The following is a 12,518-nucleotide window of genomic DNA, read 5'->3' on the forward strand; positions in this document are numbered from 1 at the left end:
AAGGTGCCTTGTTCAAGAGAGAGATTAGCGATATGCGTAATACAACGGCCAATTTGCTCAGCAGAATCTATTAGAAACCTTGCAGGAACATTATCCAGGCCTGTGGCTTTGGAGCATTTAAGCTCTGCTAGCATACTGACTATTTCGGCTGTTGCTACCTTTGCAAAAGAAAAAGAGTTTGGCTGAACCCCTAACTGTACATACTACTTCTTGACTTGGTTGCTTCCATACAAACCAGAACTGGTGGGCAGCTTGCTAACCAGCTTGTTAAAAAAAGAGTATAATTAATTGTCAACCTCTGCTTTTTCATATAGCATCTCCCCCCTGATGTTCAGTACAATTCTGTTTTGTTTGTTTTTGGTAGTACTACTACAGCCTAGTTCCTTAAATGATTTTCAAAGCTTTTTAGGGTAATTTTTGTTTTCAATTATTTTCTCAGCAAAGTAACCCCTCTTAGCTTCATCCATCCTCCTCTGTGATTCATTTCTGTGACATTTATATAGGACAAAATCAGGCTGTTCTTGAGAGTTCTTAAATTTTTTAAAGGCCTTATTCCTTGCTTGGATAGATTCTAGAATCTCATGATTAAACCAAGGGCTAGATCTCTGCTTTACCCTGACCCGTATAATGGGAGCCATCACATTCACCACATCAAGGAATCTACATTTAAAGGCTTCCCGGCACTGTCTACCCCTACACTATCTAGCACAGGTGACCAGTCAATTTTACCCACTTCCTCCCTAAACTGTTTTACAGAGTATTTTTTGAGTCCTCTGATTCTAACGGTTTTGTGACACTTAAATATATCTTTAAAAATCCTCCTTGTGCAAAATGTAATAAAATGATCACTGATTCCATCTTAGTCCACTCTGCAATTAGATTTATCAGACACCAATATTAAGTCAATTGTACTATTTGCATAATTCTACTATTTGTATTCATTTGCATCACTGTCAATGACATACTTTTATTTTGAAAGCAAACCACAAATTCCACTATTGTGCCTAATCCTTATTGTGGCTAGTGTCACAGCACATAGCCCGGTCTGGTCGAGCGTCACTAGCCAGATGAAGCTAGCTGGCTGCTTATAATGTTAGCTTTGGGCAACACGGTTAAGTAGCTGGCTAGCTATTTATTTTCATGAACTAAAGTTCAATTTCAATAGGCAAACAACAAGTGGCGACCTAGCTAATACCTACTCACAAGAATTCCTAAATCATTGCTAAGAATAATGACAATGACTGCAGTTTCTACTGGTCATTGTTTTCAGGCTGGTTGTATTGGTGCTAGCTAGGTACAAAGCTAAAGCTAGCTAGCCCAGAAGTTGTGGTTGAACAAATCATGCTTTATTACCAACCCGGTATTGTAGACACATCGTTCGTGGGCGGTGTTTGCTGGTTTGCAGACTTTTTTGTCCAGCTTTGACAGTGCTACTGTATCTTTTTTGACACGCAAAGACCCAAACTGCGTTCCATAGTATGTATGTCGTGAAGCTAATAGCAGTGATGCTATTACTGTGTAACTCCTGTAGGGCAACATCTGTAAATAGCGCACTTGGTAGTGTGTACTGGTGCTCGACCAGTCGGCGAAAGCCAACACCACCCACGACAGAGAACGGTTGATTGTCAAGGGCAATGAAATCCATTATCTTGGTTTTAATGGATTTCGCCTTTGAGTTGTCTTGCTGAAATGTTCTTACTCTTTCAAATGACTGCTCGACTTGTTGACTGCTCGATCCACACAGCAGACATTGTGGGCTAGATTAGGAACGCTGTGTTGCACGTGTAGCACAACATTTTACGTGGCGTCGGTAGTCTTGTATCTAAGTTATATAGGTATGCATGGTAGCTTTGACATCGGTTTTTAACAACGGTGTTAAACTACACATCGGGCAGATAACGATGTTGGCATTTTTAGCTAATATCGTCCGATTCCGATATGTTCACCGATATATCGTGCATCCCTAATTGAAAGATAACTTTTATATTCTATTTTAAGATATAGTAAAATCAAGCCAAATACACGATGTCCAGGCGACTCATCTGTCGAGCCCTACCGATTTGAACATTAGAGTCTGGCTTTGGAATGATGGTTGGCAGTTTACCATCATTTTTTGAGAATGCATACCTGAGAGCAGTGGCTGTTCTAGCTTGTATGGCTCCCTGGGCGAACCCCCCAAAAAGCACCATTCTGCACCAACTGTCATTTTTATTCAGACATCTGGAACAACACAAATAAATAATCATAACATTTAAAACTATAAAATGATATACAAAAATAAGACTCATAAATATCAAAAAGAAGTAATAAAGACAAATAGAAACAAATTTGTGTTGATTTGGCACTCGAGCATCAATACATTACCCATTCCCCAACACTGTCAACCAAGAGTCAAGACTAAACCAATTCACCTTGGTGGTGTGCAGACTGGTTTTATATTATTCTTAACCATTGCGCACAAACCAGAAAAAAATGCCACAATATGTTTGTGAAACTGTATATTTACAGTATTATGAATAAATTGTGGTTTATTTGGTAGCATCTCGTAGTGTGACTGATTTTACTAATTGCATTAGTACTGTACAAAGTTAGAGGTGCGCTATTTGGTAGACTCCCCTGCTCCCCCTACCTCGGACTTCCAGTGGGGAGACCTGAGGTCAACCTACCCACCGGCCCCCTCCCCATCTCGTACCTCTGAGTGGGAGACCTTCCCAGCCAGTAGCCTGCCTAGCTCAGAAACGAGAATCAGGACGCCCACTCCGACAAGGTTAATTGACCCACAGACCCACACGGTGACATGATATCATTGTTGTGACGTGCACATGAGTGATAGAAAAACGATGGTGAAAATGTCATCATTCAGATTTTATTTGTGCGGGTGCCCCGTGCTGCCCCCGGCAAGATGCCGCCCCTGGCGGCTGCCCATGTGGCCTATACCTAAATCCGTCACTGCCTGAAAGACATATCATTGCACAGTATATGTACAATTGTAGCATACCTGTAGGTGTGAGATTGAACGTTTATTTTAGCGAAAGACAAATAGTCCTAGAAACTGACCTTCCATAGTGCATCACAGAGGTGTAGTCATATGGAGTCATCAAGTTATTGTTTTCCAACTTTGTGAAGTTGTGTTCCTTCCTTTTCACAGCAATTAAGACATTTGTTTTGCCAGTCTGACAATACAAACACATTAGCAACCTCTAAAACAAAATGAAAGTGGAGGTCTCTTACCATCGCTGATGCTCTCTGTAACGATGGTGACATTATTGTCCCTGTCACTGCGGTTCTGCTCATGGTGGAAGCCCAGAGCATGCAGGACTTCATGCTGGACTGTACCATGATGGACATGGCCACGTTGCTGTAAGGAGATCACCTGCTGACCACCTCGACGTCCCAAATATGACCAGCACCTTAGAGACAGAAGCTAAGCACACAAGACAGTCTGTTATCTATATTATCAGTCTTGTGTTAGGAAAGAAAAAGACTGGGACTCAGTTGCATTATATGAATTCCCTTTTCATTTGAATGTCTGCTTGTAACATAGCCATTTCCAGGGTGTAAATACAAATAATCTTGATCCTGCTTCCACCACACCAATTGGATGTAGGTAGACAGGTGGAAGGAGATCAGTCCTTTTATGAGGATATCTCGCTACTCTAAAGCGGCAAAGAAAGAATAAGACGATGTTCACAGCACTGAATTTAGGACCCTTGAAATTAGACAGCAATCATAATGAAAAGTTAGGTGTGAATAGTCACTATACAATATTAATAAAAAAATACACTTACTATATGAAGAGGAGATATACACAGGCACAACCCCATTCCTGCTTTTGGGCCACTTGCAATCTCTAGCAGTGCATGGGGAAGCATTCCGAATCCCAGTTTCCATAGCAATGTCTCCAAATAGGATGAGTGGATCATTTCTGTCAATGCCCATGGTAGGAAATAATGGTAAATACATCAATCCAGAGTTCATTGCCATGGTTTCACCTTGTGTCATTATTGGACCACAGAAATATTAATTAGAATGAAAACATATTTCTGTGCATTGGACAGCACAGAGTACACAAGATCCAATAGATTGTATACACATTCTTAAAGTAAGATCTTACCTAAGTTTTCGTCCGCTGCCTCAATTACGTCGGAGACGTCAAGATCACTGTCAAATGTATCTTTAACGAAGACAAAACATTAAAGGCAATCTAGATTAATCATCTTAGAATAACTGGATCATGTGGCAGGTTGAATTAATATTTCACATGTTATCTTGGCTTATCTTCTCATAACAAGAAAATATGATTTATGGCCTACCTGTGGTGTATATGTCCTCATTTCCAGTTGTCACCTCATCCAAAGCCTGCAAAAACAAGATAATACATCATTACAACCAATAAAATAACACATGCAATTTATTTACTATGGCAATGGAAGCAGTCATAATATTTGTTTCACTACAGCCTGTGTTCGTAATGGCTTCTCAGTGAAACAAACTGTCCTGATTTGTCATAGACACTTGCTAAAAAATCTAATGAGCAAGCCTTCCTTCATGAACTGGCCTCTGTAAAATGGTATAGAATCAGCTTGATCCCCTCTGTCGAAGACACTTGGACCTTCTTTTTTGATATTTTTAGTGGTATTGTTAACAAACACGCCCCCCATAAAGAAATTGAGAATTAAAAACAGGTTCAGCCCCTGGTTCGACCGTGATCTTGCAAAGTTACTCCACCTCAAGAATTGCATTTGGCGAAAGGCTTGGCACACGCATACTCAGGCTGACTGGCTCTCGTTCAGGCAAATTAGAAATTAGTGCACTCAGGCTATCCAGAAGGCCAAAGTTAGTTACTTTAAGGAACAGTTCTCTCTGTGGGTCTAACCCCAAGAAGTTCTGGAAAACTGTTAAAGACCTGGAGAATAAATCCTGCTCCTCACAGCTGCCCATGTCCCTTAATGTTGATGATATGGTTGTTACTGACAAGAAGCACATGGCTGAGCTCTTTAACCTCCCTGGGCTAGGTGGGACGCTTGCGTCCCACCTAGCCAACAGCCAGTGGAATCGCGTGGCGCGAAATACAAATACCTCAAAAATGCTATAACTTCAATTTCTCAAACATATGACTATTTTACACAATTTTAAAGACAAGACTCTCGTTAATCTAACCACATTGTCCGATTTCAAAAAGGCTTTACAACGAAAGCAAAACATTAGATTATGTCAGGAGAATACCCTGCCAAAAATAATCACACAGCCATTTTCAAAGCAAGCATATATGTCACAAAAACCAAAACCACAGCTAAATGCAGCACTAACCTTTGATGATCTTCATCAGATGACACTCCTAGGACATTATGTTATACAATACATGCATGTTTTGTTCAATCAAGTTCATATTTATATCAAAAACCAGCTTTTTACATTAGCATGTGATGTTCAGAACTAGCATACCCACTGCAAACTTCCGGTGAATTGACTAAATTACTCATGATTAACGTTCACAAAATACATAACAATTATTTTAAGAATTATAGATACAGAACTCCTTTATGCAATCGTGGTGTCAGATTTTAAAATACGTTTTCGGTGAAAGCACATTTTGCAATATTCTGAGTACATAGCCTGGCCATCACGGCTAGCTAATTTGACACCCACCAAGTTTGTCCCTCACCAAACTCAGATTTACTATAAGAAAAATTGGATTACCTTTGCTGTTCTTCGTCAGAATGCACTCCCAGGACTTCTACTTCAACAACAAATGTTGTTTTGGTTCCAAATAATCCATAGTTATATCCAAATACCTCGGTTTTGTTCGTGCGTTCAAGTTACTATCGGAAGGGTGACGCGCGAGCGCATTTCGTGACAAAAAAAATCCAAATATTCCATTACCGTACTTCGAAGCATGTCAAACGCTGTTTAAAATCAATTTTTATGCTATTTTTCTCGTAAAATAGCGATAATATTCCAACCGGGCGACGTTGTATTCATTCAAAGGCTGAAAGAAAAAAATTGAGAATTCTCATGAACACGCATCTCCAGTGTCACTATTCCCAGCCTGACCACTCACAAAATCTCCTGCTGTTCTTCGCCCAGAGACACGTCATTCCACTTTCTGGCGCCTTCTGAGAGCCAATGGAAGCCTTAGAAAATGTCACGTTACAGCAGAGATGCTGTATTTTCGATAAAGATGCAACAGAAGGATAACAAATTGTCAGACAGGGCACTTCCTGTTTGGAATCTTCTCAGGTTTTGGTCTGCCATATGAGTTCTGTTATACTCACAGACACCATTCAAACAGCTTTAGAAACTTTAGAGTGTTTTATATCCAAATCTACTAATTACATGCATATTCTCATTTCTGGGCAAGAGTAGTAACCAGTTTAAATCGGGTACGTTTTTTATCCGGCCGTGCAAATACTGCCCCCTAGCCCCAACAGGTTTTAACCACCACTTCATTAAGTTAGGATACTTATTTGACTCAGCCGTGCGTCCTTGCCCGTCCAACGTTTACTCATCTCCCACCCCTTCTAATGCTACTATCCCCGATGCTTTTCCCTCTTTTTCCCCTGCCCCGCTACAAAATTTCTCCCTACAGGTGTAACCGATGTGAAATGGCTAGCTAGTTAGCGGGCTGGGCGCTAATAGCGTTTCAATCGGTGACGTCACTCGCTCTGAGACCTTGAAGTAGTTGTTCCCCTTGCTCTGCAAGGGCCGCGGCTTTTGTGGAGCGATGGGTAACGATGCTTCGTGGGAGGCAGTTGTAGATGTGTGCAGGAGGGTCCCTGATTCGAGCCCAGGTAGGGGCGAGGAGAGGGACGGAAGCTATACTGTTACATTGACGCTGTTGACCCGGATCACTGGTTGCTGTGGAAAAGGAGGAGGTCAAAAGGGGGGTGAGTGTAACCGATGTGAAATGGCAAGCTAGTTAGCAGGGTGCGCGCTAATAGCATTTCAATGGTGACGTCACTCGGCCTGAGACCTTGAAGTAGTTGTTCCCCTTGCTCTGCAAAGGCCGCGGCTTTTGTGGAGCGATGGGTAACGATGCTTCATGGGAGGCAGTTGTAGATGTGTGCAGAGGGTCCCTGGTTCGAGACCAGGTAGGGGCGAGGAGAGGGACGGAAGCTATACTGTTACACAGGCAGCCACTGAGTCCAAGGTGCTAAAGGAGCTCCTGAAACTTGACCCCCAAAAAAACATCTGGGTGAGATGGTTTAGACCGTTTCTTCTTTAAGGATGGTGCCCCTATCGTCGCCAAGCCTATCGCTGACCTTTTCAACCTTTTTCTCCTTTCTGGGGTGGGTCCCATTGCTTGGAAGGCAGCCGTCCTTTATTTAAAGGGGGAGATCAAGCTGATCCTAAATATTATAGGTCCATTTCTATTTTGCCCTGTTTATCAAAAGTGTTGGGAAAAACTTGTCTATAATCAACTGACTGGCTTTCTTGATGTCTATAGTATTCTCTCTGGCAGGGCCTCTTGCGTGTCGCAGTGGTCTAAGGCACTGCATCGCAGTGCTAGCTGTGTCACTAGAGATCCTGGTTCGAGTCCAGGCTCTGTCGCAACCGGCCGTAACCAGGAGACCAATGGGGCGGTGCACAATTTTGCCCAGCATCGTCCGGGTTAGGGGAGGGTTTGACCGGCAGAGATGTTCTTGTCCCATCGCGCACTAGCGACTCCTGTGGTGGGCTGGGCGCAATCCACGCTGACATGGTTGCCAGGTGTACGGTGTTTTCTCCGACACATTGGTGCGGCTGGCTTCCGGGTTAAGCGGGCGTTGTGTCAAGAAGCAATGCAGCTTGGCTGGGTTGTGTTTCGGAGGACGCATGGCTCTCAACCTTCACATCTCTCGAGTCTGTACGGGAGTTACAGCGATGGGACAATAGGATACCATGAAATTGGGAACTAAAAGGGGTAAAATAATAATGAATAAAAAAGTATTGTCTCTGGTATGCGATCTGGTTTCTACTCAGGTTGTGGACTGCAACCTTAAAGGTCCTCAAGGATGTCACCATTGCCCTTGATTCTAAACAATATTGTGCTGCTATTTTTATTGACTTTGCCAAAGTTTTTGATACAGTAGACCATTCTTGTGGGCTGGCTAAGGAGTATTGGTGTCTCTGAGGGGTCTTTGGCCTGGTTTGCTAACTACCTCTCTCAAAGAGTGCAGTGTATAAAGTCAGAACATCTGCTGTCTCAGCCACTGCCTGTCACCAAGGGAGTACCCCAAGGCTCGATCCTAGGCCCCACACTCTTCTTAATTTACATCAAGAACATAGCTCAGGCAGTAGGAAGCTCTCTCATCCATTTATATGCAGATGATACAGTCATACTCAGCTGGCTCCTCCCCGGATTTTGAGTTAAATGCTCAACAAAGCTTTAGTGTCCGACAAGCTTTCTCTACCCTTATCCTTGTTCTGAAAACCTCCAAAACAAAGGTCATGTGGTTTGATAAGAAGAATGCCCCTCTCCCCACAGGTGTGATTACTACCTCTGTGGGTTTAGCGCTTGAGGTAGTTACCTCATACAAGTACTTGGGAGTATGGCTAGACGGTACACTGTCCTTCTCTCAGCAAATATCAAAGCTGCAGGCAAAAGTTAAATCTAGACTTGGTTTCCTCTATCGTAATCGCTCCTCTTTCACCCCAGCTGCCAAACTAACCCTGATTCAGATGACCATCCTACCCATGCTAGATTACGGAGACATAATTTATAGATCGGCAGGTAAGGGTGCTCTCAAGTGGGTAGATTTGCCACCAATGCTCCTTATAGGACACATCACTGCATTCTATACTCCACTGTAAACTGGTCATCTCTGTGTACCCGTCGCAAGACCCACTGGTTGATACTAAAACCCTCTTAGGCCTCAGCCCCCCATACTATTTAGCCAAACCTGGGTCAAATGCAATTGTCAAATACTTTAAAATATCTGTCTTTGTCTGACAAATATTTGCCCTGAAGAATAGATCCAATGGAATAGTACCAAAATTGCAAACTCCAAGCTAAATTAAGAGCACCTCAAATAAATGTATTTGACCCAGGTCTCTGGGGTTATCACACATTTGTCAACGCCATAATCAAGAGTTAATTTAATATAAATTGTTATTTCACCAAATAAAATATCAATGAATGTTTTGGTCGTGGAATAAACATAGAAAAACCAGAAATAAATCCTGATTGATGATTTTGATATAAATCATTTTGAATTGCCTGACACTTTATAATCAACAACACTCATCTCAGACTTGAACACGTGCATCCAAAATAGTCTGCAGACATGCACCCCCCCCAAAACATCCTTTCTCTAAACTGCCATGTACACCAAACATTAGGAATACCTTCCTTTGCCCTCAGAAGAGCCTCAATTCGTCGGGATATGGACTCTACATGGGGTGGAAAGCGGTCCACAGGGATGCTGGCCCATGTGGACTCCAATGCTTCCCACAGTTGTATCAAGTTGGCTGGATGTCCTTTGCGTGGTGGACCATTCTTGATACACATGAGAAACTGTTGAGCGTGAAAACAACTGCAATGCTGTTGGGTTTGACACAAACCGGTGCACCTGGCACTTAATACCATACCTCATTCAAAATCAAACATTGTCTTGCCCATTCACCCTCAATGGCACACATACACAATCCAGGTCTCAATTGTCTCAAGGCTTAAAAATCCTTCTTTAACCAGTCTCCTTCCCTTCATCAACACTGAGTGGATTTAACATCAGTAAGTGACATCAATAAGGGATCATATCTTTCCCTTGGATTCACCTAGTCCCTCTATGTCATGGAAAGAACAGGTGTTGCCGTTATGTATACTCAGTGCATGTATGAAAACGATGGTTTACAGTTAATGCTTTTCACACTATTTTTGCATTTATATTCAAGTTTTTAAACTAACATTCAAACATCAACTTCACTACATACATCCCTTAAAAATAAAATGATTTCACAATTCGTTTACAAACAACCATCATTACTGTAAACACTGTCTATGTTTTCATTGTGTTTTGGTTCAAACGAACACACAAGTCCAATGTTATTGCAAAGCAACTCAGGCACTACATTGAAGGAAATGTATTCTATATAAATGGTTCTGTACACTACTCCTGGGAATGCCAGGGCTTCAAGGTCATGTTATCAGTGCAAATGTAGATTTAGTACCTACTACAAATGTGCAGACTAATATCCAGGAAGTTCCAATATTTTTATGCCCATGTGACAAACACTGGAGTAATTTTAATGGCTTGTTTGTTCACTGGTTTATAGTAAATCACCATTCGGTTTCTCACAGGGCATGGTTCACCAATGAATGTCTAGACATAAGTCTTAAAAAGTATCCTTCAGTAAGATGTGTAATGAGAAAAATGTGATATTTATTTCATTTCACTTTTTATATTCAACTCCAGACAGATGGTTGTGTGGTTCACAACTCATTTCCAAGCATAAGAATCCATTCGACAATAATACTTGATTAAAAAGTGAAAATAATTCAGCTGGTGGATTGGGATCTGATTTAAATGTTTTATTTCAGAATTGTACATAGATTAGCTTGTTGCTTGTTAGTAGTTTCATGTAAAACCATGTTCACAGTGAGCGCAGAGCAGTGGAGACAGACAGACATGTTTACATTGCCCTCAAAAACAGTCTCATAGCTGTACACACCTGCATCTCACTTTTTCCCCACAGGTTTAAATCAACTTATACAAGTCTTACTCTCCCTGGTTTAGTTGGTTTAGTTCATATGCAAAAAATTATAATTAAAATGATTTAAACAAGAAAAATAAATTAAAATGCTAATAAAAGTCTAACTGCAGGTAAAAATTTGCGATATGGAATTACTCTCATATCCCTTATCTCAAGTATGGCTATTTGAATGAAGAAAAGAAAAAAAGCAAGCACATCAAACCAATGTGGGTTTGAATGCATTGTAACCTTAATCTACTAACTGTCCCAAACATACCCTTATCAATATTATGTGTATCTACGTACTTTTACATACTAAACATTAGGGAAAATGAACATGTGAAGTACACAACATATTGTAAAGAAACCGCAAGTAACAGGTGAAAAACTGTGCATACCATCTCATCTTAATAAATACTTGAAGTGAATTGTGCTTTGAGTGAAAGCTAGTGAAACGTCAAAAGTTGATGCACAACGGAAGTGTGAGATCGTTTCTGCATCCTTGCAGAGGCACCCTCTCGTGATCAGTTAACTTGCTGTGTACTATCCTGTCCTCCAGGGGTCGCTCAGATCGTCACCCAGCCTAAACCACTGCCGAGTGCTGCCAGTCACATGGCAGAGGAGAGCTCTCCAAACATCCTTCCCTGGCATCCTTTTCAAAAAGGCACTGTACTGGTTATGTCTCTCACAAACAGAGGATAAAGTCCATGGGATAATGACCTCCATTCTCATTATTAATCCTCTAGTAGTTAAGGAAACAGTTTTAAATTTGGACTGTATTCCTGTTTCATTATTCTTGAAATTAAGAGCAACAGCTGTCTCGTCAAATACAACAAGCACATCCAGTCTTCTGGGGGACTGTCAGCGCTGGTGTTGCTGTCAGTAATTCTCATGATATCTGTACTCTGTGGTACCATTGGCTGCATTTCTTTGCCCAGGAAGGGGGCGGGTCATCAGGATGTGACGACCTGGACGTAGTTAGCAGGGTAAAGGCCCACATCTCCGTTGGCCAGCTGTCCTTTGCACCAGCCCTGTTCGTCCTCCTCACCCATCTTCATTAGCTCTTCACCTGAGTGATGAGAGAGCAGAAAGCACAGGGGAACAGGCTTAATAATAACACACTGTTTCTTCCAGTCCCATGCATATCTGGAATATTCCACTGACACCACCTGTTGGGAGTGTGAAACATCTTCTCAGTGCAATTACATGCACCATAATTCATCCATATTCATGTAATGGACTGGACTTCTGAATCTCAGTTTGTTAGAGACCACCACAAGGCCGCAACAATTACCTGTGTACGTCATGTTCTCGCCATATCCAAATGAAATTACTTAATTATTGACTATATCACCTCTTAGTTTCGTCTGAGGTGCTCTTCTAGAAAGCAAAAGCTTATCGTGTGAGGGCTTATTCCTTCTCCAAAGGATTGTTAACCCCTGCCCTGTCTCAAATCATTTGGCCTTTTGTGATCCCTCAAGACTGGAATCAAAGTAGACCAAAAGCAAGGCCACAGTGCAGATCAAAGTTAAAGTAAGGTCTACTAAGATCTCTACATGGACACTTCAACTCCTATTATCCAATATCCTCTCCAAATCCAAGGGTACACGACCCCCCCTCTGTGTAGACATCTACTAATCTAGGAGATCGCCCCAGATAAGGACATTAGCTCGCAGTTAGACTGGGCTCTAATGGGGGCTCAGACTGGTTAAACTCCACTGGGGGGGGGAGAAGACTTGAGTGTGACCCCACCAATCAGAGGGACCAAGCACTGCCTTAACGACAGCTTTATTTTCACTAGCATAACAAAGGGGTCCCCCTGGGGTCGTCGTGATCATGGGAATTAA

General features: G+C 41.9%; 1 protein-coding gene and 1 pseudogene across 5 annotated transcripts in view; both read right to left on the reverse strand.

Annotated features, from left to right (window-relative positions):
- Nucleotides 1–2,946: 2,946 nt before the first annotated feature.
- LOC123725231 (high choriolytic enzyme 2-like) lies at nt 2,947–3,939 on the reverse strand (annotated as a pseudogene).
- A 6,556-nt stretch (nt 3,940–10,495) lies between these two features.
- Nucleotides 10,496–12,518, reverse strand: part of LOC106561943 (protein kinase C and casein kinase II substrate protein 3) — a 28,116-nt gene continuing 26,093 nt past the window's right edge. For all 5 annotated transcript variants that reach the window (XM_045689021.2, XM_045689020.2, XM_045689019.2 and 2 more), the window contains one exon: nt 10,496–11,740. In XM_045689021.2, the coding sequence (XP_045544977.1) occupies nt 11,729–11,740 (12 nt within the window). In that variant the 3' untranslated portion in view covers nt 10,496–11,728. The remainder of the gene's footprint in view (nt 11,741–12,518) is intronic.

This window comes from Salmo salar, chromosome 11, assembly GCF_965601325.2.
Source record: "Salmo salar chromosome 11, fSalSal1, whole genome shotgun sequence".
Taxonomy (NCBI): Eukaryota; Metazoa; Chordata; class Actinopteri; order Salmoniformes; family Salmonidae; genus Salmo; species Salmo salar.